Genomic DNA, 25,299 nt, shown 5'->3' on the forward strand with positions numbered 1-25,299 from the left:
TAAAGGGAACATTAGATCCCCATGCGGAAAACTCCCACCAGTGCAGTGGTGGGGATGACAACCGAGTGCAGAACGAGGGAGTCTGAGAGTCTTGTCGTGTGCTTGGTGCCGTACGAGAATTCACCGCATATATACGTAGCACTTGCGACCAATGGTTTCTACGTATCCATCATTACCCTCAAAATGGACAAATAAGAATCTCACGTCTTCGGTATTTCTTTGAAAGTGAATGGGTTCATCAGGAGGAATTTCCCAGCTGTCACGTGGATCGTTAAGTCTCCATGGTTGAATTATTAGTGCCACGTGCTCGAGATTGATACTAGAATGTGATACTAGAAGTGTAGACGGCTTACGCGATACCTGTATCGAGATTCAGAGGATGAAACTCCACAGCATCGGCTGCGTAGACGTAAAGGTACAATTGTATGAGAATGCCAGATCAGGGCGAAGCTTTCAAGGTAATATACTAATTGTACCTGTCTCTGTTTTTACATGATTTTGAGTTGGCACAATTTAGAAAGAAGAAACAGTAGAAACTGAATGTTGTTGAAAGTGATCAATTTGCGATTTTTCATAATTTTGTAGATTTTGAGATTTGAATGTATCTTTTGCAAAGTGTATGGATGGAAACATGTCTTTTGGCTTATATATCCTCGATTTATATTTTAATCATTTGCATTTTTAATGTTAATAATACACGGAATGATCATGTATAGTACTCTAAATTTCCTATCGTTATCACAGGTATTTCACATCAGCTAATGAAAACGAAAACAGAGAAAAGGATGTAGAAATGACATATTTTTACCTTCGACGCAAATCAACGAGGCGCTCATCAGTAGTTGCACCAATATGATTATATCGAGGATTTGTTCGAGATTATTGCCCGGTACCAGGGTTGACAGTGTCGTTCCACGGAAAGTCGGATTTTTTCTAACAGCCAAACTTCTCGAAGTTAATCGACTTAATAAAATTCGTCTTGATAATCTCGAATTGACTACAAAGATGCATCGTTAAGCCGAAGAGTGATCCATCGTTGATACAATGAACGATTACGTTGTCGAGAATGTAAATCGCTTGCAATGCCAATACGCAAAAGTGATGGAGCAAAGACAAGTGGACGCAAACTCGCTTGCCAGAAAATAGTTCAATTTTTTGGGACTATTTAGACCTACTGGCGAGTTCACCGAGTTTTGGAACATACGAAGATAGGTAAGGCACGTCATAGTTAAAATGTTAGAAACCGATCGTTTTACGTGGAAAAGTAACCTTTACCTTGAATTGTTATATTTATTTTATACAATGTACTTTTACATTCGAAATATGTATGTCAGAATTATATATACTGCCGTAAATATGAGGGCGGCAGCTGATATTTAGTATAAATTTATCAGCTAACTCAGTTGTATTATAAATATTTTAAAACACGAAATATGTAAAACACGTACATGGTGTAAGACACTAAATGGATGAAAATTGCTATATGTTAATTTGTTATGTACTGTTGTTTATTGGTTATTTGTTAATAGATGTAACGAGGTGGTGTCCTAATGCGGTCGTATTTATATAGACTGCACATAATCTGAACAAATAAAAATATAAAAACATCCAATGTATTTCTCATAACGTTTGGGGAATAAAACAAATCTATTTCTATATGTGAATTCTTATAATGAATTCTATATGTGAGGTTGCATTAATCGAATCTTGAAGTACTTTGGAACGGCTAGAATCAGACTTGGTCCGTGAAAGACAACCCGGAGGCATAACCAAGATACGGCATCATTAAGTAACGATTCGTTCTTTTTAAAAATATTCGATCATAACATCGCTATGATAAGAATTATTAAGAACTGATCAGCTCTTTAGAATTGAATTTATGTTATCATGAGCGTGTTTCGAATTCCGGCGCGTAACCGGAAAATTTGACGATTCTTTACCAGGTTTGGACAAATTTTATTTGAAATAAAGATAAAAAACAGTTTGAAATAATGAATTATTTTTGTTGTATGAACGATATAGGGAAAGTAATTTCGTTCTGCACAAAGTTCAAAGAAATCGTTTTCAAATGATTTTCTATCTTGGTTAACTTTCTTAAACAACATGACATGGTCTTTAATGCTAATGTGGATTTGAAATATTATTCGAGTTGTAGGCAAGGCGGACGATTTACTTTACAAAGTAACGGCATTTGTTCTGAGAATTGATTTAATTTCAGTTACTTTTTTGCCACGTGGCATTGGCCCCGACGTGTTCGACCAAACGAGTTTCTGCTGTACAGTAGAACTCCGTTTATATAATTTTTATTTATTTGAACTAAATGTTAATCAATGGCTGATTACAAAAACTTTTGCTAGCTAAATCTATTCATTTAAATTTGTATTATATGAACGAAACAACTTAGGTAGCGGGGAGAATCAGTGATCTTCTAATCTATAAACTATTTTTATCAAGTTCATATAAATGAAGTTTCACTGAATTTAAGTAATACCCAAGTCTGCATTTTACTAGGCTTTTAAACCCACTCGCGTCGTCATTACGAAAATCCACCGAACAAAGGAAGATCCATCTCTCGTAGGCCAAATACCAACTACTTCCAGCACCGTTTCCTACATTTTTCCGAAATCAGACTCTACTATAAGGTTTGCTACTCAATGGCACTCCTCTACATTCGTTGGCTTCGATGCAACGTACGATTTATCGTGGCGCGCACATGAAGGCAGCCAAGCTCTCTTGCTTGCATATGTTCTCTTCTTTCATCTATTATTCTCGCGTACAATATTGAAGAGAGTCCGGTATAAATCAATATTTTCGTGCGAATAAAAATATACAGACGTAATACGAAACTTGTAAAAGAGGGAGTGGAGCTTTGCCGATGATGATTATAACTTTAAGGCCTTTTCAAACTTGAATACTATTAACAATGGACGAAGCAGCGAATAAAATTATAGATACGACACATTGTCTTCTAGAAATAAAAAAGAATTAAAGAATAAAGACGATACGACAAAGTGTTTTCTGATATCTGTCGTAGTGCTGAATGTTCAGGTTGCATAATAAACATGGTACATCGTTTATGAGAGAACAAACGAGACAAAAGAGTAACAGTAAAGATATTTTCACATTATAGAGCGTAGAGTTTAGTGCATCATAGAATCAAATTGCATCATAGCGAAATTCCTGTGTTCCGCATCGAGCATCGGAGTTCATCGAGCAAAACGTAGATGAAAACAAGAATTCTGATCTCGTAACGGTGTTTCTCGAGCCTAGCAGCACGCGTGCGTAACTAAACGCCACGGTATTTTTTTAACGCAATCAGTGCCGGAAAGAAGTTACTTCGACAGCTGTTCGAGCGATTTATGGGTTACTTAACCATTTGATGTCCAGGTTTTTTTTCAAGTTCACGGGGAATATACAAGAAACAATAGTGCTAGCAAAACAATTTACATTAGGTTGTTCATTACCATGATCACATAGGTATACTTCGAAGCGAAGTATCCGAACACTTATCAGAAAAAATATTACATAACGCATTACTACGTAAATTACAATATATTTATTAAAGATATATATTTATTAAAAAAATAATGTGCAGCACGAATAACCATCTTAAACATATGATAAATGCACTTCGTAAATATGTTTTGTGTTGAGTTTATGGTAACATAATTTATTCATCTATTGTACATTGCGAGATTTGTTTCAAACTTTACCAATACAACCATGATGATCGGATCTCATTACAGTATTAATGAAATTCCAAAATGTGAAAGTGTAACACACACAATATATTCATCAAATGTTTGTGTAGACGTTGAAATATATAGCTATGTATGTAAATATATAGCTAAGTGTATAGCTATGTATTATCACGGGTGTTAAGCGGTTTAATATGGTCGAATGCCAAGAGACAGTGGTTATCGAAATCTTGGCAACTGGCCATAGAATTTCGAACCGGTTAGGTGAATCTTTGTCGTGAGTAGATGAGACTCGACCTTGGCACCTCGAATTCAACGGATTGCGCCTTGTTGACGCGTGTTCTCTAAATTCGTTTCGGGGTCAATGACTGGTTGCCAGCAAGGGCCACCGAAAGTGGCGATCCTACCCGCGATGCAAGCTGGTTTTATCGACCTATATAGAGGAAATATTTTTATAATTCTGGTAATTCTTCGAAATTCCACAGAAGGTTCGTATCTTTTCTGTTTCCATTTCAATACGTGTAGTTTGATATTTTGATATTCAAACTTGCTGGTTTATGATTGAAAATATGTGGAAGAAACGCATTAAGCAATTTTAAGAATCAACAATACATATGAAGATTATACCAACAAAAACAGATTTCCCACCTTTTCTCCGTTTATAAGTAGTCTTTGTTTATTCAAATAAAAAATTTAAAAAAAAGTGCAGTACTCGAACTTTCGAACAAACAATAATTCAAGAATCTTTCATGCAAATTCGTATTTACAGCTGCATACACAGAACCTTCGGAGAATATTTGAGAATACATCAAAGATACAGAAGGTGGCAAGGAACTACAAACGATGCACGGTGTTATCGACTTCTCGCTCGCTGCTGAATGTACCTACCTGCTTGGGTAGGTAAGTACCGTTCGTCGAGCTACCTTCGACGGCAGTCACGCCACAACCTTCGTCGTGTCAGGTGCGCACGGAGATCAACGGGACTATCTTTGGTTATTCGCGAAGTCTCTCATTGCCGGCGTCAACGCAATTCTTCTCTGAATCGCTGGTGTCCAGGTAAATCCACATATTTGGAATCGACTCGAAAGTTCATCGACTTTCGTGTGTTTTTCAGCAATTTTTGTTCGTGAAAAGAGTTTAAAATGTATGTAAAAATGTATGTGCAAAACTTGTTTCTTCGTTGGAATGCAAGAGCAAAAAATCAGAAAACAAAGCCTGAATTTCAAGTGAGTCTGAAGTTAGAAGATTCGTAGGAGAAGATGCATAGATTAATTTTGATGGAATTCGCAGCGTTTTCATTTTAATCCGATGTGCTTAGATATACGATGCGTAACGAATGGCGGTGTGTCAAGCTTCAATGATCATAACCATCGAAAACATAATTGAACACGCTCTAGTTGATCATAACTACCGTTGTTGCGCTTTTCCGAATTTTCATAACCTATTAAGTAACTCGATTGTAATACCGTTTTCTTTGCTTCGTTCCTCGTTTCCTTGTGCAACTTGTTGCGCGATTCTTATCGCTTGAAATTTCTTGTGTACGTTATTGCCACCGAAAATTCAAGGTTTCTCATTATACGAAACGATAGTTTATCGGTCGACTCGTAAACACAATGAAAAGTTGCATAATTCGCCGATTAATTAAAACAGAAACATGTTGCACTTTGAAAAAACAATATTGATGGCAAATATACGTTGTGACCGATTTATTTTTAAAATAAAAGTTTATTTCAAGGAAACGTGTACGAGGAAACGAATAATCGTTCGACATAAATTTTAAACTATTTCGTAAAGATGTCGTAAATATTGTAAAACAAGCAAATTATCGCTATCTACGATAAGCTATCCATAACAGTGATATAACTTTGAGCAACCAGAATTTACATAAATGACAAATAGAAATACATCGCGCATAAACCAATTGTTTTTTCGTTTCAGTGTTTGTGAATCCTTTTAAAATAAAGTTTATTTTTAGATAACAGAGGCAATAACACAATAGCGAATCAACACATTACATAATAAGGTCGCGTTTCTTTAATTCGTAAAGCAAAAATCTGCCTACTCCAATCTTACGTCTTATTCCATCTTCTATATCCTGCACCTCAAATCTTACATTATGTATCCTTATCATGTATCCTACAACCGATACTTCATTTTTCATACCTAATAAGGTAAGTACATTAAAAAATTGTATATTAAACTCCACGATTTCTATTCCACTTCCACCGCTATTCACATATTCTATATCCTACATCCAACATCTAATATCCACTATACCATATCCATTATCCCAAGCCTCTTGTACAGTTCATAATACCATCCCACATTCCATTTTTCATATAGCTTATATCACATCCTATATCCTATTAGTATTACTAACCTATGTCTTTCCATTCTATATCCCGTATCTCATAATCCCATTCTCAGATTCTATATCTCATATACAATATACCAAAAAAATGTCTGTCATTCTTAGTTTCACAGTACATATATTCATCCCATATCTAACATTTCATGTTTTCCATTTCCTCTCTTGTTCCATATCTAGTACTTGCAGTTAATATTTTTCACCTTAATATCCACAACACGCATCACCATTCTACATTTCATAATTCATATTTCCATCATCATTTTATAGCACATTTCCTGCATGCCCTGTTCTGCATCCTATGTAGACGTTTCTTTTCAAGACAAACTACTAATTTTCCCGACCACATGCCCCATATATCTTACACATTTCCAAGCACATGTCCCATATCTATATCCAAATTTCTTACTCTTTATTTCATTTCCTAATTATTAAATTTCCCGCCGCATATTTATTATATACAATCCAATAATCCCTATTTTATACCATTGCTCCATTCCATACAGAAGGTACAAATTACCCTATCCAAAATTACAATTCATTAAATCCTACATATACACCATCCAATACCAATATACTACATCCAATGTTTCCCATCCCACACCGCTACACCATTCCTTAGTGCCGATATTCTTTGTTCTGTGTCCCTCACCACGTTACCCCCAACCTAGTTCATTAAATACATCCTTTCAAACTAGACGCACGAGATACATCATAGACTGTCCACAAAACATACAAAACAGTACGAGAAATCGACTCTTCTCACAAAAGAAAATCACTATCCCACAAAATGAAATTCGTTGTCCACAAATTGCTCACAAATTCCACAAAAATCGACACTTACCACCATTGCTATCCTACAAAACAAAATTTGTTGTCCACAAATTACTCACAAAAAGGAATTCATTTTCCACAAATTAAATTTATTCGATTTCTGGTGGACAGATTTGTGGACGGCGAATTTCATTTTGTGGGATAGCGATCTTCGTCTACGGAGGTGTCAATTTTTGTGGGCCTTGTGGGAAATTTGTGGGATGTCACTTTCGTTTTGTGGGAAATTTGTGGGCAACGAATTTTGTTTAGTGGGAAATTTGTGGGCAACGAATTTTGTTTTGTGGGATAACGGTTTTGATTTGTTGGAATTGAGATGTCCTATAGGTTCAGTTGGTTATAATTCACGCTTTGTGGGATACATATTTTTTTCACTTAAATTGTATTTTTCAATTTTTTTGCGGGACTGACGATGTTATAGGAAATAAGAAATAAGAACTGAGTTTCGGATAATTGGTAGTATGATTTGAAATGTAGGGCGAAGGAAATAAAGTTTGTGCTCTGCAACGTAGAGCAGAAGATATAAGATATGGTTATATGCTGTGGAAACTAGGATAGAAGATAGAAGGGGAAATAGGGAATATGAAATATTTGATATGGAATGGAGAGGTGAAGTTTTGGAAGTAAGATGAAAGATACCAGTTAGGAATACCAGTTATGAGGTATAGGATGTGAGACAAGGAATATGAAGGATAGAATATGGAATAGAAAAGTGAACTATGGAATAGGCTTGGGATAATGGATATAATGGGATAATTTCAGTTACTTTTTTTAAATTATGTTTTAACGTATTATTCTTTATTTCCAAAAGGATTGAACTCGTAAATATTTTTCTTTAAATGAAACCTGCGTCACGCTTATAACATCGGGGCTGGAAAATTTGCACGCCTGGAAAGCCAGAGGCACGGAAAACGATATATGGTTTAAATGGATCGCACGGGATGGTAAATTGTACTGAACGAGTATAGAAAAATACTCTGACCGTGTCTAACAAGCTCTTTTAATTACGTAGTAAAATGTCGGTTACGTCTATACGTATCTATATGTATGGATGCTTGAATGCCTAATAAGTGCTTATTCTTATCCTCTTGCCTTCTGCTGGTTTGCATCTTGACAGAGCTGCGTCACCTATCCAAGAACGGTACGCGTTGTTGAACAAAATCATTAATAATACACGAATTGTACCGTTATACGGTTGACTCTTTGCTCGGAACGCTTATTCGAGCAGAGGAGACTGAACAGAGAAGAAGAAAAATACAAGAAGGGAATAGAAAGGACACGTAACACGATGCGCTGGAACATCGCGAGATCGTGGTTCCCCGAACCTGGAAATGATGTCGATGCCCGGATGACCTTGGAAACTAACCACGAACCGAGAGTTCTCCTCGCTTTCCCTCTCGTCCGCGCCAGAACGATCTGCATTCTGCACTTTCTGTGTTCACGATCGAAATCGATAAATAAGCTTGCCTCACGCGAAACACGCTGGCTAATTGTAAGAAACACTTTCCTGGACGATTTCACCGCGTTACACTCTGATTCAGAATGTTTTTCGATCATCTTGATGCTCCATTGTCTTTCTCTTTAAGGTTCGAAGCTCGATTTTTCACGGTGAATCAGAGAAGAAATTTGTTTAAAGAAAGAAAGAAGTCCGTTTTCAATTTCGGTGCCGAATGTGAGAAATGTGAATCAATTGACGGTCGTTCGATTGACGCGTTGAGTTCGGCGCGTTGGAGGAACGATGAGTAACAGTCTGTACCGTTAGCCCGAATCGTTTCTCCAACTGGAGAATGTCAATTTCATGCGGTTTACGGTACTCAAATTGCGCGTTAGAATACAACGCTTCGATTGTTGGTCAGTTCCTTTTCAATCACGATCGTCCTTCGGCTATTTACTTCTGACAGACATTGATCTACTGTTCTCTCCGGGTCTGTATGATCCGAGATAGATGATTTATTTCCATAGATATTATTCGAATGTAGATAACTTTTAAATATTTGATCCGAGTATTTAATATAATTTTTCTACCTTCTGTGTATTTCGCGCATTTTCTAAATAAAGTACTCGAGAAAGGAATATATCTGGAGAGATACAGACGCGATGAAGTGAAGGGAGCAATAGAGTCAAGTCGTGCCTTAAAGGACTATGTATCTTGCGAAGCTCGAAGACGAACTAGATATAATTCTGTCAGTAGCCAGATTGATCAACTGAAATTGATCAAATTTTCTAGACACTCAATTTCATTAATCAAGTGCATAAGTAACGTAAGTTTTCGTAAATTTCTTGATATACTTAAAACACGACATATACATACATACATAGGAGTAGGAGAAACGCTACTTTGGGAGATTCTAGGAAGATTTATGACATGGCAATCGAATAAGGGACAACGTTCAACTGATCGTTGGTCGGATAGCATTCCACGTGCAACGGTATTCAAGTGTCCACGAGCCGAAACGTTTCCGGTGTATTACTCACGCTTAAAATCCTGTCGACGACCTGGATACAGGCGCGGCATCCTAAAATAACTCGACCACGATCAAGATCCGGTTGAAGGTGAACGACTTTTCCATGTTGGTCGTGCTGTAGGACCGAGAATCAGATTCCAGAAATGTGAAAGAGGGACATGTTATGTTAATCTGTCGCTTCGTTAACAAATCTATATTCTTGCAGAAACAAAAGACGGACAAAAGAGAAACAATAAAGAAACATGCGGTTGCCGAGGACGTGCATCCTGTTGGTTCTGCTGGCTTCGGCGAAATGCGAAAAACACGAAGAGGAGGATACTTCAGCCGTGTTTCTCGAGGCTGCCAAATCCTTCTTCTCGAATAAGGACAATATTAATGGTCTACAAGGATTGGCAAGAGCGTTCTTGCAACCGGATGGCAGAAAAGAGGTAAGATGGCACTTGGAGTATACTTGTTTCCACTCGAGGAGTATTTTAACATTTGTTTCTATCGTTCGTATCCGATACCACAAATAATATAGTATGCATAGAAATATGTTTCAATATACTACAAACACTTTGATATTTGCTAATTTATGTGTCACGAAATTATAGGAAATTAATTTAAAAATCTATGACATACGTAGAATGCGTAAAAAATTAGCTTATTGGTTGCATATAGCACAATTTCTAAAATACGAACAATTAATTATACAGATCTTTACTTTTGCAAATGTTCATATGTTAAAAATCGTAGCAATTGTATAGAATTCTATCGAACAGGTCAGCAACGCTTTCGACGGAAAGTCCAACCTAGACGGTATCGGTCAAATCGTATCTGGCATAGGAAGTTTATTCTCCGGGAATGGAAACAGCCAGGGAATCGATTTCTCCATGATTGGCTCGGTTCTCGATGGTGTAATGAACTCTGATAAAAGTACCAAAAGAACAGCTAGGAGCGTGGAAACAAATCAAGAGCATGGAATCGATCTGGAAAACATCGTGAACGTGGGAAGCATGTTGATGGGTCAACGTGGCAATTCCGAGTTATTGATGGGGTTGATACCGATGCTGCTGTCGAATCTTGGCGGCGAGAGCAACGAAGTTGACAGTGCGCCTAATAATATACACGATCACTCTGGACATTCTTGGTACATGCCACCGATCCTTGAAAATTTGCACGTAATGTGGGACCACTTCAGCAACTCGGAACTGGGTCAAACATTGTGGAAGAAAAGTGGCCTGGCGCAATTTGTCGGCCAAATGTCAGACTCCGAGGGACGTATCCAGTACGAAAAATTGCTGGATAGTTTCGAGAACCCAGGCCTGCGTCGCAGATGGATACGATCGCTGACGAATTATATCGGAGAGTGGATTTCCCATATCTCTGATCCGCAAATTCAACAGCGCTACTTGAATACTGTTCAGTTCGTGGGAAATAGTTTCTTGAAGTCTCAGGGATTTCCAAAATCGGCCATGTTCGATTCGATGAGACCGGCAGAAAGTCTTTCTAGGTACTATCGCCACTGCTCTAGTTATGCGCTTATCTGCTATAGTTATGTCTTAGTTATGCTATCTATCATGCTATAGTTAACATTTAATCTCTTCGCTGTTTTTAAAATGGCGATGTATTGCGATAACAGTGCAATCAAATTCTGGAAATAATTTCCTTATGTGAACTTAGTGTATGGATATTTATCCATTGATAGTAGAATATATGTACATATACTTTTCGTGTAATAGATTTTAAAACAAGAAATGCATATTATACATAAAATACATAAATAATACATAAATACATAAATAAATATTTGACCATGCATCGTCGCAACAGTTACGAACGAACAGTATATAAAACATTTTAATTGGCAGTTTTCTGAATGGTTAATCAGTTAGAAATCAATAAAATAGCGCTTATTTTGTGATTTCCATTTCATAGCGTAATTATATTTCGACAGATTAGTGAACGCAGTGGGAAAGAGGTACTTAGGGATGAAAATCGACAGTTCGCAGTATATCAAACCAGCTGTGTCGTACATCAAGGAGTTGATCGCCCTGGCTTCCGAAAAAGGATTCATCATGTCTCGAGTGAACGCCAGAGGAATCAGCAACAAGCTCAGTGATATGATCAACAATGACATTATTAATCCAATGTTACAGGTAACAAATGAAACAGAATATATAATTGAATCTGTTCTATTATAGAATCGTATGTTAAATTAAGAATCAATTTGCAGTCTTATCGAGCGTACAAGTGGGCAATTAAAATGCCGCAATGCGCCAGTCAAATCTTGTGCACAATCAATGAAAGGAACGAACAAGATACGGAGCAGCCTCGTTTAAGAAGTACCTTATTGAAAGCGACGAGTTTTCCTGCTGCTTGGGCTGTCAGTTATAAATTAGGAACTAATTTCTGGGCCCTGTATGGAGCCATCATGGAACATGATAAGTGTACTGTAAGTGAAATGTCTTGACAAAGTTAATACAGAAGAGAATAGAGATATGAGATAGGGTAGAATATCTACTATCAGTGCTATTATCAAAAATTAACGGTTGTGAAAAATTTGTTTGATTAGTTTCAATCCGAGATAATGATGATTGGTAACTAACAAATATTTAATCATCTATTATTATTATTATAGGACAAGTCACTGTCGTTTGTTGAAATTATTATTGTCAGATATTTTTATTCGAATCTACTCTAAAACTTCATAGATTAAAAAATAAAATAAGTATCTCATATTTCTTTCTCTCTGTCTCTCTCTCTTTCTCTCTCTCTCTCTCTCTCTCTCTCTCTACATGTTAAGAACTATGTTGATATATTTTCTTCAATTCTTAGCAAAAATATCCAGCTGACTGCACAGATTTCCATGAAGAAGAGATACGAATTAAAACAGAGAACATTCACAGTGAACTTTAATATCTAATTAAGTGTACCTTGTGAGAGACATTCGCGATTTTTAAAGTCAATTTCACGAATACACAGCCGTACCGTATGGCTGTCATTCCATGCGTAGTATATAAGATTATTAAGCGTTAGGGAATAAAGGAAGAGAAAGCTGAATCACTGGAAAAGTTCAAAAACGTCTTAGTGTACATAGAAACACAGCTGAGAAAGGAGTCGTCGAATAAGTAGATTTTTAATGTTACGAATTTTTTATTTATCTCGAATCTCACGCGAGGAATATTCACTTTTTTTCATGTACATTGTGTGATTCTTTTACTTCCACGGTGCTAAATATTTCTCGGTCAAGTGTCGTGAAATCAACAGTGATCAATTATAAGAGCACCAGTTTATAATTATTTGTATGCATCTTCTTTTTGATTCGCTATTATATTTATTTCTTTCTTTAATGGAATCTCTAAGAATTCTATTTCATAAGAAGAGCACTTGTGAGAAGGTACGTATTATAATATAGATATATTCTTTGGGACGTCGTAATTCTGAGCTTACGAAAGCTCCTTCCATGAAGGCCGGAAGTTGAATGACTAGATCTATTCGATCGTGTTCATGCGTTTGCGTTGTTTGCAACAGCTTCTGTAAATATTAGGTAAAAGCCAAATAAAACGTATGTTGGATGTACGAGGTACATCGTAAATCGTTGCGGTTTGTTGTTATTCTTTTACCAGCATTACTTCCTCTTGATGTTCTTGCATGCCCATTCAAGACCCTCCTAAAAAATGACGAAATTACGTTACGACTTTAATAAAATGCAGTCCACGACGTTTAAGCTTGCTGCGTTAAAAAGTTTTTGCACCTTGACTCCTTTTCCTTCGGTCGCGATGCAGGATTGTATCTGCCAGTCGCGATCCTTGATATTATGCAATCCAAGACCTTCGGCGATTTCGGCTGCTGTGACAGCTTGTCCAAGATCTTGTTTATTTGCATAAACCAATAAAGGAACAGCTTTTAATTTCTCTTCCAATAAGAGTTCTGACAACTCTTGACCTGTTTCTTCTAGTCTCTTAACGTCCGCGCTGTCCACGACATATATCTTTGCGGGAAAAAAAGAGAATGCAAAAAACTTAATGTTGAATCAGAAATCATTCGAGATACTATTTCACAAAACATTCGTTCAAACGTAAAACATCGAATAAAATAAAAAATCATTTCCTTTGATGGCTAAATAATGAAATAAATCGAAGAAAAATCAGTTATATATTCGAATAAACCACCTATACAATAATTTCGATGTAACATCTAACTAAATAAGGTAATATATGTATCATTTTTAAAATATTTTGTGACAGTGTTTGAATAATTGAAATAACTTACTAAAACATCCGTATTTTCAAAGTAATTTCGCCAATAGGGACGAATTTTTCGAGCACCTCCAATATCCCAAACGTTCAATTTGAATCCTTCGCTTTGGACGCTCTTTATATTGAAGCCTTGTGTCGGTGTTACCTTTAAGAAACAGAAACTTAGTATAACAAACAATCAAACTATAATATAAATTAATTGCAAAAAGGAATACCTGCGTAATATCTTCACTGGCCAAGGATTTTAAAATCGTCGTTTTTCCAGCATTATCCAATCCCAGAAGAAGCAGTCGTAATTCTTTGTCTGGATTGGAACGCAATTTTCTCAAGATTGATAAAAGTCCCTGTTATTAAATACACAAAAATATGAAAACATTTTTTAACCTTGTTCAAGCAAAGATCTGTATGGTATTTAAATTTTTGAATTTAAAACGCGCGCCTATTAATGCAGCAGACGAAATCACTTCGCGATGGCATTGGTGTTGTCGAAGGAAGTGTGTCAACCTGTCGTCAAAAATTTCAGAATTTTCTACAAATGTATGTTTGTTTATATGAGCGGAGTATAAAATAAGCAATAAATAGAGTTAAATAGCGAATTTTCATTCAGTGAAACGCATTGTGATAAAAGCTGTGACGTTTAAATTCAAGATTACAAATTTTAGGTTATGTTTCGTATATTTTGTCTATCTTGTGTGGGAAACAAATATCGTTTAAATAGTACGTAAAGGTGCATAGTAAGGTTGAGTGCATTAAAAATCAATTATCTGCGGTTTATTACCATATTTCACCGTTGTTTATTAAATTGGAACAAAAAACGTGGCAGTAGTCGATCACGACACGTCAAGCGTTTGGTTATCGTCCCTCGAATTTATTGTGTTGTTTCTATCGTATCTAAGGAAACTGGTGGTATCTGCGTCACTTGACCAATAGTCTTTCACGGTATTTACATATGTAAAGACATAAATCAACAGATACATAATATTTAACTCTATTTTCATGTCAGCCTATCTTCTACTTGAATAAGTATATAATAAATAAAACATTCATATCTTTATATATAAAATCTTTATTTTGCTTTGTAGAGACATGCCATTTTATTATGCTGGTTTTAATACCAGTACATTGTTCTCTAACGATGGAGATATCAGCTTTATAACAGATTCATTTACTAAAGTATCGTTTCCTGGAATTACCGATTTTCAAATAGGTTGGAGTTACTTCCTCATTTGGAAAGGGAATGAGCTATACATTTCTAAAAAACTTGAGGAAAATAATAAAGATACAGGCGCAGATACAAATATTCAACTAATACAACTACCAGAAAAGTCACTGGATAGGTATATTCTTGGATTTAAATAATTAAAAACATATAGACGTTTTAGTTCAACATTCATATTTTTGTAGTTGCAAGCAAGCTGCAACTGGTAGGGACAATATAGTAATTTTATCTAATGATAATGAAATATGGCTATATAAGATCTATGAGAATACTTGGAAGAAGATAATCAATTTTATAGGTGATAGCGACAATTCAGAAAAGGAGTATCCTATTAAAATAATACAAGGAGGATGCACTGTAGTCCTTACTAATTTAGGTAAACATTTGCAGCATTGAGTGCAAAAGTGAACTACACCAAATCTTTTTCTCAATATAAATTTGTAACATTAATTTATTCCAATAAGCTATTTTATTCATCATGCAGCGTATATTAATCATATAGAAGTGGAAGAATTAACTTTTTTGAAATGGAGAATATAACGAAATTAACTAGAAAGCAAATTATTCAGTTTATTTAGTATTGGTGTTAGCCCATTTTTGCCATATTTTAGAGTCTAAATATTTCAAATACTATAGTTTATGCACATATCTAAAACGTGGTTTAGGTCGAGCTTTTAATGTCCCTATTCTGATTGATATACCAAAGAGGGTTCGATTCATAGACATTGCTGGTGGATTTGACCACACCATCTTGTTAGCAGAGAATGGTGACATTTATTCAATGGGAATGGGAACGTATGTACTCGATCATGTATTATTTCATAAATCAATACAGTCAAAGTAAAATGGACTGATTCGTACGAAATAGGCGTGGCCAATTAGGACACAATGATTTAGAGGACTGCGATAATCCAAGAATCGTTGACGCTTTAGCTGGCATTAAAGTAACGCAAATATCGGCTGCGGGTTGGCATACTGCCGTAGTAACTGATCAAGTAAATAAATATTTAAACTGCGAATATTTATGCAATCTTGAAAAATTAAACAGAATCCATATAACGTGCAAAAACACATAATATATTTAAAGTAAGATTACTTATTATAATATTTAATAGACGAAACAAATTTCTATTTAAGTTCCATTTCTTTAGTTACGTTCATGAAAATATAGGATTGTATAAACATTCGCAGTTTATAAATATGTTTCATACTACTAGACAAACTAAATCGATGAACATAGTTGGCAATAGTTATTTTTAAACCATAGGGTGACTTATATATGTGGGGATGGAACACAAATGGAGAATTAGGGCTGACAAAGCAAGAGAGCAAAGTAGTTGCTACACCCACGTTAGTAGATTTCACAAACGATCAAGACGAGAATATAGAAGTTTCTGTGAAAAAAGTTCAATGTGGAAATACTTTCACCATTTGTATGACGGGTATATTTAAAGACAAAAAAAAAAAAAGATATCGTTATTTCAGAAAAAAATGCATTGCAGAAATTTACTTTTCCAACAGATGATGGAACGCTTTGGGGATGTGGATGCAACAAATACGGACAATTAGGGCAATCCCCGGAAAAACTTTCGAGTTCTTCAAAATTTATTAAACTCGACGTTCCCTTACGTCCGGAGAGTATTAAAGATTTTAAGTGTTATGAATGGGGTACAGTCCTCGTAACAGACTGATATTGTAACTTCGTCCAATGGCTAGTTTTACAAAGGAAAAATAAAGAGGACGTTTTCCAAATATTTGCGTGTTCGGTTATTTAATGTTATGCATCAGGCGTCTCGAATATTTCCGAAGATTCGTTCGCTTCTATTAATGGCAGAATAAATAACCGATTGGTCAACAACATTACTTCATCGTCCAAAGAAGGCGGAGGTGTTGGGGGTATTTTGTAATTTGTTTTAAGTTTTTTGCCTGTAACACAGAGATGATTAATTTTTTCTATCTGCGTATTTTCTAAACTGCAATACAACTCCATTTACTGAAACGTAATTCGTTTTAATTAACTAAACTGCATATAATAATAGCATAAAAATAATGCATAAAAAATGCATAAAAAATAATAATACGTAAAAATTGATGAATTTCTATTATATGAATTACTTATTCCACGACGAGTTCAAATAAATGGAGTTCTATTGCAGAAGAAAGAGTGGTTTCGTGTTAGCTTCACCTGCTTTATTATCCTTTTTAGATTTGTCCATTGTCTCGATTTTCTTCAAACTTCTTTGCAATTGCATATTAAAAGGGATCATCTTAGGATCTGCCGGTTTCACTGGGCGTGGTGTCCGGAAAGTAAATGGTAAATTGTAAGTCTCTATCTCAATTGGTTCCACGAAAACCGCGTAAACGAGGGCGTATCGTAGCTCGTTCGCGTACCTATTTAACAAAAATTGTTTTTATTTTCTCGTATTACCGTCTATTCTTTCTATTGTTTGGTAATAAATAGACTGCGGATAATTTGTGCATTTATGAGAACGTGTTTCCAAGAATGTGTAGAATGCACATAATGCATAAAATTATATAAGGTATTCAAAATATAGTTACTATATAGTTTAGCGAGCGAAATAAACCTCAGTTTACTTCCTATTTCTTTAATTATGTTTATAAAAATATGAATTTGCACAAATATCCGCAGTGTAATGATGAAACAGACAACTTACATATCGTAAGTAGCTTCAATCACGATATCTAATACTGAAACTGGATCGATAGTACCCGAAAGTTTGATGTCAGCTTGAGAAGAAGGTTCTCGTAAACTTGTCACGAATGTACGATCTATTATTAAAGCATATAATAAAAATTGACAAGATTGTTTAAACTACCTTCTTATCGATTGATTTCCTGTCGACAGTCTTTCTTCTATTTCTTCACCTGCTTCGCGTTCGTCCACGATTTCGTCCCAATATGGCATTTGTTTCTGTTCAGATATTTTGTTAGCTGCTGCGATGAAAATGTTTTTCAAATCTCTAAAAAATCCTTCCCGAGTATGTTTCCTATCTTTGTAAGTAGAATGATTTGTAAGTAGAATAGCATATAGTAGCAAATATCATACACGTACATTATGAACATGCCTCTTCATAAGTATTAGGATCCTTCTGGAAATGAAGAGAAATTACAAAATCTAGAATGTTGTTATTTTGTTCGAAACTTTGAGACACAAAGAATCTGTATGTTCGATATTATTAGGTTGTTCGGAATAATAGCTCGTTCCAATATTTTAGGTACGAACAATACGATTAAGCTTCTCGTTTACGTTTTTCTCTCTGCATCACTGATCAATTTCGCTGTTTATAATTTATACTGTTAAATGTTTCATTACGTTCGCGACCTTTTGGTTTTATTGGAATTTTATAAACGATCCCACCTAGCATTTCGATTCTATCGCTTTCCACTAATACATAATTCTGACCGATTAATCGTTCTCCTAATATCTGAGTGAATTATCATGTTTTACCGAGAATTAGGAAATGTCCCAATGCTTATGAACGGGAGTGTAATTATTCGATGAATTTGTTACCTCGGAGTAATCTAATTTCCCCAGCCAACCAACTGACCAAAACACTCATGTAATACTCATCGAGATTCTCTCTGTATCGTATCATGTAAAGGACCAGTGTATCCAAGAACCAAAAGGACGCCATGTTCGTGGCATAATCGTCAATTCCAAGAAGATCTCCTAATAATCTGTAGGAAAAGAAAAGATGTGGTATACTTGAACTCGATATCGTTCGATTTATAGCATTCTAACTTAATGAGTTCTTGAGGTTTGTCGTTTTCGATACTGATCGATGTGTCAAACAAGCTCTTGAACGTACGTGGAAGCGTTGGTAGAAACTTTTTGACAAACTCACCGCAAACATTGAATTCGTCGATCGACTCCGTTTCGGTTCGCTGTAATTAACAAGCAATTTGAATTTCGTGAATTCGTCGTTGAAATCAAGTTTCCGTTAACCAGTGAACGAAATGTGACGTATAGATATAAATAAACGTTCCGATTAGAAACCTTAATCGATCGGGCCCCTCCATTTTCCTTGATTAAATTCGTTCTTAAGTTCGACATTTCCATTCTCGTTTACCGGCGAATCTTCTTAAACGATGACAGGGAACATCTTCGATGACACAGGGCAATCGATGCTCGTTGAGACCGAATCGAATCTAGAAGGCGATCGTCGGCAAGATTTCGGGATAGATTGTAATAAAAGAATAGTCAGAGTAGAACGGTTCGTTCGTTTTTTATTCATTGATTTTATTTTTTAATTTTTTTTTCCATATTTTGTTCAATATTTTCAGAAAATAACACTCCAAAGCGAAAAAACCGTATATTCTCACCAATCCCAATGTGTGTATAATATATATATATTATACTTCTCATATATAATATATATGTATATATATATAATATATATATATAATGTATACTTTTATACTTTATATATAATAATATTATGTAGAGTATAGCGCACACTTTAGACTGTTATCGATACCTTTTATAATTTTATCGATAAATTACAAATATTGAAAAACATGAAACAGACACAGCCGGCGGAGACACGGGGACTTGGGCGTCCTGGGACATCTTTCAGCGGATCCGTGAAAAAAGATTTCTTTTGTTCTTTCGAGCGCGCCCTGTCGCGGCTTCCGTTTCGCTCGATAGTTCTCGGATTGGATAGCCTCGGTTTGATCGACGACCAACACTCGAGAAAGAGATCGAAAGATGGGAAGACCGAGGTGAAGTGGGCGAGAGAAAAAAAAAGAAAGAAGAACGTTCCTTCCCCCGTTCGTTCCTTCTCCCTCTCCGATTTTCCCGAGAAAGAAAACGGAAAGCTAAAACGGAGAAGCCAGGGAAACGGAAAACGCGACCAATAACGCGCCCCATCGGGACACCATTAAATACTTATTATATTATATTTCGGTCGCTCGAAAATCCCCGGGTCCCGGCGCGACTGACATTTTTTTTTTTATTTATATATTTTCACACCGAAGTCAGAAAGGCAATACGCAGTATGAACTTACTTAGTACATTTGTGTGTGTATGTGTGTACGCGTATGTGTGTGGCTTTTACAACTATTTTCCTTTTTGTTTCTCTCTCTGTTTTCTTCTTCTTCATTTATTTTTGTTCACATTGGTTGTGGTTCTTCTGTTACTCTTGTTGTCGTTTTCCGTATTTTATTCATGTTCGTTCGTATTTGTTCCTTTTTTTTTTTCTTTTTTCTTTTATATGTTTGCTTCCACGCGTTCCTCCTGCAACTTCCTAACCTAACAAAGCTTCCATTTTCTTTCCTTGCGTATCTTTCTTTTTGTCACGAATTTTCGCGGTTTTCGATCGCATCTTATGTAACTTCATATCGATCGATTATAATTATCCCTTTCACCTCTTCGTCTCTAGCGTTTCCCTTCTTTTTTTTTTTTTTCGTCCTTCTTGTTACCGTTCAAAATTGTTTCTCTTTGTTTAACTCTACGCTAGATATAGTGCTGCTTCAATCGTTCGTTCCGTCTTCCCCCGTTCTTCCCGAGTCTCGATAATCATCCGAAGATACGTGAGAGTAAGAGGGAGAGAGGAGAGATGATACAGAGAGAAGAGAAAGGAGCTTAAGAGGGAGGTGCTCTCGGAGGGGTTTTGTGAAGTGAAAATCGTATACAGACGCAGCCAATTAAATTTTTATCGAATGAAAACGAAAAATGAAAAATATACAAGAAAATAAAGAAACGACCGACCAGACAGAAGTACGAAAGAAGAAACCGGTAGGAATAAGCGAGGAGCTGTGATTTCGAGTCTTTCTTTCCTTATTTTTTCTTCAATTTAGATATTCACTTGAATAAATATGTTCTTTCGTCTTCGCAGAAAATAATGGTATTGTGTACTTACATATATCGAGCTTCGTGTACACGCGTGTAAATGCAGTTTCGAAAGTGTGCAATATTTGAAAGAAAGAGGAAATCACTGGCAGAAACGTAAAAACGTCTGGTGAAGTGCAAACGAAAAATAAAACCGTGGAAATTAAATATTTTCAATCGATTTTATTGAAAATAATACAACAAAATATCTCATAATAATAATAATAATTAAAAATAATTAATAATAATTAATGATACGTACTGCTCTATTCGGTATCTAAATAATCATGTCTTAAAACGTCATTTAAATAATAATAATAATATTATCGTCGTCATTATATAATTATCGTAATAAAATAAAATAAAATAAAATAAAATAATAATAATAATAATAATGATAAAATAATAATAATCATAAAGACAATAAAGTTAATAATAATAATAATAATAATAATTATATCGTATAATAATGCATCAATAAACAAACTTAATAATCTAATTATTGGTTAATGATTCGTCATCGTCCTTGATCGCTATCAATGGATCTTTTTTTCTTTACCTAGCCATTAATAATGGATAATTAATTAATTCATAATTAAATTACACGTTGCTTGGATATGCACATACAGATATAAAGTCGTTTTTGGTCCCACCTAACTGCAAACATTATATTCGTACAATTTTTTTTTTTTTGTTTCGCATGGATCGCTTTACATGTAATGCGTGTATGTAAGTAAGTGTCTCTGTGTGTCATGTAAGGTGTTCGTTACGTGTGCCCAAGTTGCGAAAAACTATTGTTAACTACCGGTAAAGCTGTCGTTTCTCAAAAAATTTATAATCGCGTATACACATGACAATGTTCCATTTGCCCATTTTTTAAATCGCCTTCTGCCTTTTTATCCTTCCTTTCGCGGTACTTTAATATTTCTCTTTTTTTCTTTTTTCTTATCCTTATCACTCTCTATCACCTTAGTTCTTTCTATTTTCATGTTTCGCGGAACTCGTGATCGTTCCCCTCGGGCGGTCCGAAATAAGCAAAAGAAAGAAAAACGAAAAACCGATCGTACCAATGTCGCGACCAAATGTGATCTGCCGTTTCGGAAACTTTCTACTACCCCGATATCGTAGCTGCGTCTCGTTCCAAACGAAAATTTTGTATCTTTCTGTTCTATCAATTTTCAATTTCTTCCTCGTATTGCCAATTCGCATTTAGTTTCGTTTCCCGGCAATGAATGGACGCGTCGCTCGAGACATGTTCCCATTTTATCGAACATGTCTTCCCGCACTTCTACCACTGATATATTTTCCTTTTTTCTTCCTTTTCGAAAAGAAAAACTCTTTACAACTGGCATTTCGTTATGCTTCTTTTCTTTTTTCTTTTAAAATACGCTTAAGTTACCTAGTAACATTATTCTCACTAGATACATCGCCGCGTAAAGAGGAACGTGTTGGACGACGTCCTCCAGAGAAATTTCCTGCCTTTTTTTTTTTTTTTTTTTTCTTGGAACTCAAGGATGCATTTGTTTCGACGTCGTCTTCACGGCCCACTTTCCACGACAATATTTTACAGCCAATCGAGATAATTTCGACGCGGGACCATCCTTCGCGGTACCGCCTCTATTATACCTAATTTAATCTTTCTCATTAAGGCTAGATTACGCGAATTTTATTTTACATTTTCTCGCACGAATACTGGTTTATATCAGTCGCACATTTTTCTATTAGTCTGGCCATCCGTTACGACAATTCGACGAAGTCTTACCGTGAAAACTGTTGCTCGTTTCGCGCTCTTTGCGCGTTCTACGATTTTCTTTCTCGCTTCCTCTCTTGCTTTTCTTATCTTAAAACGTTATTTCGAGGATTAATTTGGAAAGATTACGCGAGAAGACCGCGCCGACTTGACGTAAACTGGACTCACAACACGAACCAGACTGTATGCGGGGTAATGCCAGTTGCACGCTTTCTCAGAGACGAATTTTACAACGTCGAAGGACACGTGCGCTTCCACCAATCGAATTCGGTTTAAATGCTATGAAAATAAATGCTATATATACAGTCGACTGACCATTCGTTCGCGCTATGCTTAACGGAACAAGTTATCGCTAATGTAGAGAAAGTGCAACTTGGATCAGAAGGAATGTTGACGAGTTAAAAAAAGAAAAAGGAAGAACAGAGTAGAAAATTATGGAAAAGAAGGTTTCACGCGGAAGCGCACGTTCTTCCAATTCGCCTCCTCGTCCGCTATTCGGCGAGACGATTGACACAACTTCACGGAACGCGAGTGAATTACATTTTTGGAATCGTTGTTTAGTCACGATCGGCTCGTTTCCGGAAGTCGTGGCAATCGGTCGATCGAACTTTCACGTCGCATCGTTAACACATTTCAAACATTATAACCTCACAACCATTTTGATAACAATCAACCTTCAACAAAAGAGCGTCCTACTTCAAAGAATCTTTAAAAAATGCGTCAGCCCGCGAATCCACTACCAGCGATACGCGTCACTCGCTTTGTTCTTTCGTAACCATGTTCTTCGCTCTACATCTCTCGAACGTTCCCGATAACCGGAAGTCAATCCTGCCGGCTGACGTATCACATGTTTCAAAGCTGCGAACCACGTACTTGCGATTTGTTCCGTACTCGCCACTCTCATTCACTCGCAATTCGCTCGAACGCGACTCAAAAGAATGCCCAAAGTATGTCTTTTTTCTCGCTCAAGCTTCGATCTCGACCGTTCACTGCGTTTACAGCCGTTTCCGCTAACGCCAAGAACGCGTGTACCAACCATTTTTACCCGAATGCTATAAAAATCTCGAGTTTTATCGACGATCGGTCGCAGTGCACGACTGTTGTCGTTTAATAAAATCGAAATCTCGATAATCTAAATTTAAGATGGAATTTCCTATCAAGCGTTAGACTCGTACGTTTCAAATTATAGTTGTAGCGGATGGCGGTTCTCACGAACTGTCATTCCGATGAATACATTAGACGAATCAAATAATACCATATATATATACATTTTTACGAGAATCGTTACAGCGCATTTCGTTCTTTGGATGTTTCGTTAATGCGAATATGACAGTCGAAGATTGTTTGGAAGTAATTTTTCATCAAAGATGCTTATACCGTCTTTCTTGGTTAACCATTTACAGATGTATCTTCTTTTTCAAAAGTCACCGCAATAATCTAATGATAGAAACCATTAAATTTGAGGAAAAGAGCATCTAAAAAATTACTTTTGGTAAAATGCACACTTAGTTATAGCTCTGGTAACATGGAATCGATGAATTTTCAAATTCATGGCAATCTTCAATTCATACGAGAACCTTCCTAAAAGTTACTTTTGCCATGTATCCGACCATTAATCCCGAAAGGGTGGAAATATCCGATCATTTAAAAAAACATTCGAAAAGACGTTCTTTTATATCATCTCCGTTATTCTTCGTTCAATTAAAATACGAAAAACGTTAGATAGGATTAAAAAAAGACAGTAGAGGAAATCCTACCTTAAATGCGGAAGATCGATCGCGGTCAAAATGAACGGCGAGCGATCGCCGATAAATATCCATCCGTAGTCGGTCTACAATTATAAGTAACAATCATCGAGCAGATGTTTGGTTGGTGCACGCGGCCTTCCCAAGTCACGTATTCCCGATCCATCGGGCGAACACCGACCTCACGTCCATGAGATACGACCTTTACAAGCTACGAGAATCCGTTTAGCTCGGAAGGATCGTAGATCATCGACGTGGAGAATCCTTCTTGCCCGTTAATTCCGTAAACCAAGTGATCAACAGAAGTAACGTTACTAATTGCACGATTTAAAAACTCGATTTAAAAACACGATTTAAAACTCCAGCGATACCTATTTCTAGTCGCGCTACGATTACGTACATCAACTCTATACAAATTCGCGTATCCCGCGTCTCTCGCGCGTCCAATTTCTATGATACACGCGTTACAACTGTTCAACTGCCCCATTGAAGCGTATCGATATATCTCGTATGCGATACATTGGTCTAACGTATTCGTAATTGTGTCTTTCGACGAAAAATTGGTCTATCGATGTACGATTGTAATATGTGTATCCGCGTGTGTATGTGTGTGTGTGTGTGAGTCTATCATTTTTCGTGTCGTTTATGAATAAACCGTAGGCGTATTTGTTGAATACATATATATATATATATATCTGCGTGTGTATGTGTATGTATGTGTTTGATGTAAAAAGGTACAGATTTTGTATACAGGTGTTTCGTTTTGATGATCGATCCCGCTTGTATTCCTCCAACGAGCTCTCCCGCATCGTTATTTCGCGAAACGGGTGGAAAAAGGAAAAGCTTTCGAAACGAAATCAGAAGAAGATGCAAGCAACCGGCCGGTGTAAAGAGAGTAAAATAGAGAATGGCTGCCTGGTTGGAGAAAAAGGGCCGGTGATTCTCGCTCGCACGTGGACGTAGGGCTTACCGTGGACGAACTCAAAGGGCCTCCCCCTCCCCGCGAGTTACGATCGAACGCGACACGCCGTTTTGCTCGATTTGCTCGTAGCGGCTTCGCGATTATTAATAATCGTCAACGAGATAATTAGCGACGCGTGCACACGGCGCGTGAGCGCGCGCGTGCCCCCT

General features: G+C 36.4%; 4 protein-coding genes and 1 long non-coding RNA gene across 7 annotated transcripts; 3 read left to right on the forward strand and 2 right to left on the reverse strand.

Annotated features, from left to right (window-relative positions):
- The first annotated feature begins 1,496 nt into the window (after positions 1-1,496).
- LOC117209867 lies at positions 1,497-2,341 on the forward strand. The gene is made up of 2 exons (XR_004487996.1): positions 1,497-1,539; positions 2,268-2,341. It is a non-coding gene; the product is annotated as an uncharacterized LOC117209867 (long non-coding RNA).
- A 2,126-nt stretch (positions 2,342-4,467) lies between these two features.
- On the forward strand, positions 4,468-12,944 carry LOC117209849. Its single transcript, XM_033452291.1, has 6 exons — positions 4,468-4,754; positions 9,568-9,790; positions 10,124-10,854; positions 11,299-11,500; positions 11,578-11,796; positions 12,180-12,944. Exons 2-6 carry the CDS (start codon positions 9,605-9,607, stop codon positions 12,258-12,260), a joined length of 1,419 nt encoding a protein of 472 aa, XP_033308182.1. The 5' UTR covers positions 4,468-4,754; positions 9,568-9,604; the 3' UTR covers positions 12,261-12,944.
- Positions 12,586-14,506, reverse strand: LOC117209856 (ADP-ribosylation factor-like protein 3). The gene is made up of 6 exons (XM_033452299.1): positions 14,382-14,506; positions 13,819-13,947; positions 13,617-13,748; positions 13,099-13,335; positions 12,968-13,014; positions 12,586-12,878 (listed from the first exon to the last, which is right to left on the reverse strand). Exons 1-5 carry the CDS (start codon positions 14,382-14,384, stop codon positions 12,973-12,975), a joined length of 543 nt encoding a protein of 180 aa, XP_033308190.1. The 5' UTR covers positions 14,385-14,506; the 3' UTR covers positions 12,586-12,878; positions 12,968-12,972.
- LOC117209853 (probable E3 ubiquitin-protein ligase HERC3) lies at positions 14,068-16,576 on the forward strand. 2 transcript variants are annotated; one of them, XM_033452296.1, is made up of 7 exons: positions 14,068-14,140; positions 14,686-14,940; positions 15,008-15,198; positions 15,488-15,617; positions 15,691-15,817; positions 16,090-16,264; positions 16,344-16,576. In XM_033452296.1, the coding sequence occupies exons 2-7, from the start codon at positions 14,690-14,692 to the stop codon at positions 16,511-16,513; spliced, it is 1,044 nt and encodes a 347-aa protein (XP_033308187.1). In that variant the 5' UTR covers positions 14,068-14,140; positions 14,686-14,689; the 3' UTR covers positions 16,514-16,576. The 2 variants fall into 2 exon arrangements, with proteins under 2 accessions (XP_033308187.1, XP_033308186.1); XM_033452295.1 differs by lacking the exon at positions 14,068-14,140 and adding an exon at positions 14,401-14,542.
- On the reverse strand, positions 16,563-24,674 carry LOC117209854. 2 transcript variants are annotated; one of them, XM_033452297.1, is made up of 5 exons: positions 18,355-24,674; positions 17,660-17,834; positions 17,498-17,593; positions 17,008-17,213; positions 16,563-16,748 (listed from the first exon to the last, which is right to left on the reverse strand). In XM_033452297.1, the coding sequence occupies exons 1-5, from the start codon at positions 18,476-18,478 to the stop codon at positions 16,600-16,602; spliced, it is 750 nt and encodes a 249-aa protein (XP_033308188.1). In that variant the 5' UTR covers positions 18,479-24,674; the 3' UTR covers positions 16,563-16,599. The 2 variants fall into 2 exon arrangements, with proteins under 2 accessions (XP_033308188.1, XP_033308189.1); XM_033452298.1 differs by lacking the exon at positions 17,498-17,593.
- Between the last annotated feature and the right edge of the window lie 625 nt (positions 24,675-25,299).

The sequence above is a fragment of the Bombus bifarius genome, unplaced genomic scaffold (assembly GCF_011952205.1).
Source record: "Bombus bifarius isolate JDL3187 unplaced genomic scaffold, Bbif_JDL3187 scf7180000008194, whole genome shotgun sequence".
Taxonomy (NCBI): domain Eukaryota; kingdom Metazoa; phylum Arthropoda; class Insecta; order Hymenoptera; family Apidae; genus Bombus; species Bombus bifarius.

What these genes read in the sequence shown, in the direction of transcription:
- LOC117209849 (XM_033452291.1), top strand. Translation starts at nt 9,605, where the DNA reads ATGCGGTTGCCGAGGACGTGCATCCTGTTGGTTCTGCTGGCTTCGGCG. An exon ending in CCGGCAGAAAGTCTTTCTAG is followed by an intron (nt 10,855 to 11,298) that starts GTACTATCGCCA and finishes ATATTTCGACAG; the next exon opens with ATTAGTGAACGCAGTGGGAA. An exon ending in TGGAACATGATAAGTGTACT is followed by an intron (nt 11,797 to 12,179) that starts GTAAGTGAAATG and finishes TTCAATTCTTAG; the next exon opens with CAAAAATATCCAGCTGACTG.
- LOC117209856 (XM_033452299.1), bottom strand. An exon ending in TTGAAAATACGGATGTTTTA is followed by an intron (nt 13,336 to 13,616) that starts GTAAGTTATTTC and finishes TTTCCCGCAAAG; the next exon opens with ATATATGTCGTGGACAGCGC. An exon ending in CCGAAGGAAAAGGAGTCAAG is followed by an intron (nt 13,015 to 13,098) that starts GTGCAAAAACTT and finishes GTCATTTTTTAG; the next exon opens with GAGGGTCTTGAATGGGCATG.
- LOC117209853 (XM_033452296.1), top strand. Translation starts at nt 14,690, where the DNA reads ATGCCATTTTATTATGCTGGTTTTAATACCAGTACATTGTTCTCTAAC. An exon ending in TATTCAATGGGAATGGGAAC is followed by an intron (nt 15,618 to 15,690) that starts GTATGTACTCGA and finishes CGTACGAAATAG; the next exon opens with GCGTGGCCAATTAGGACACA. An exon ending in TTTCACCATTTGTATGACGG is followed by an intron (nt 16,265 to 16,343) that starts GTATATTTAAAG and finishes CTTTTCCAACAG; the next exon opens with ATGATGGAACGCTTTGGGGA.
- LOC117209854 (XM_033452297.1), bottom strand. Translation starts at nt 18,478, where the DNA reads ATGGCGTCCTTTTGGTTCTTGGATACACTGGTCCTTTACATGATACGA. An exon ending in GGAAATTAGATTACTCCGAG is followed by an intron (nt 17,835 to 18,354) that starts GTAACAAATTCA and finishes CTACTTACAAAG; the next exon opens with ATAGGAAACATACTCGGGAA. An exon ending in GGAAATCAATCGATAAGAAG is followed by an intron (nt 17,594 to 17,659) that starts GTAGTTTAAACA and finishes ATTCGTGACAAG; the next exon opens with TTTACGAGAACCTTCTTCTC.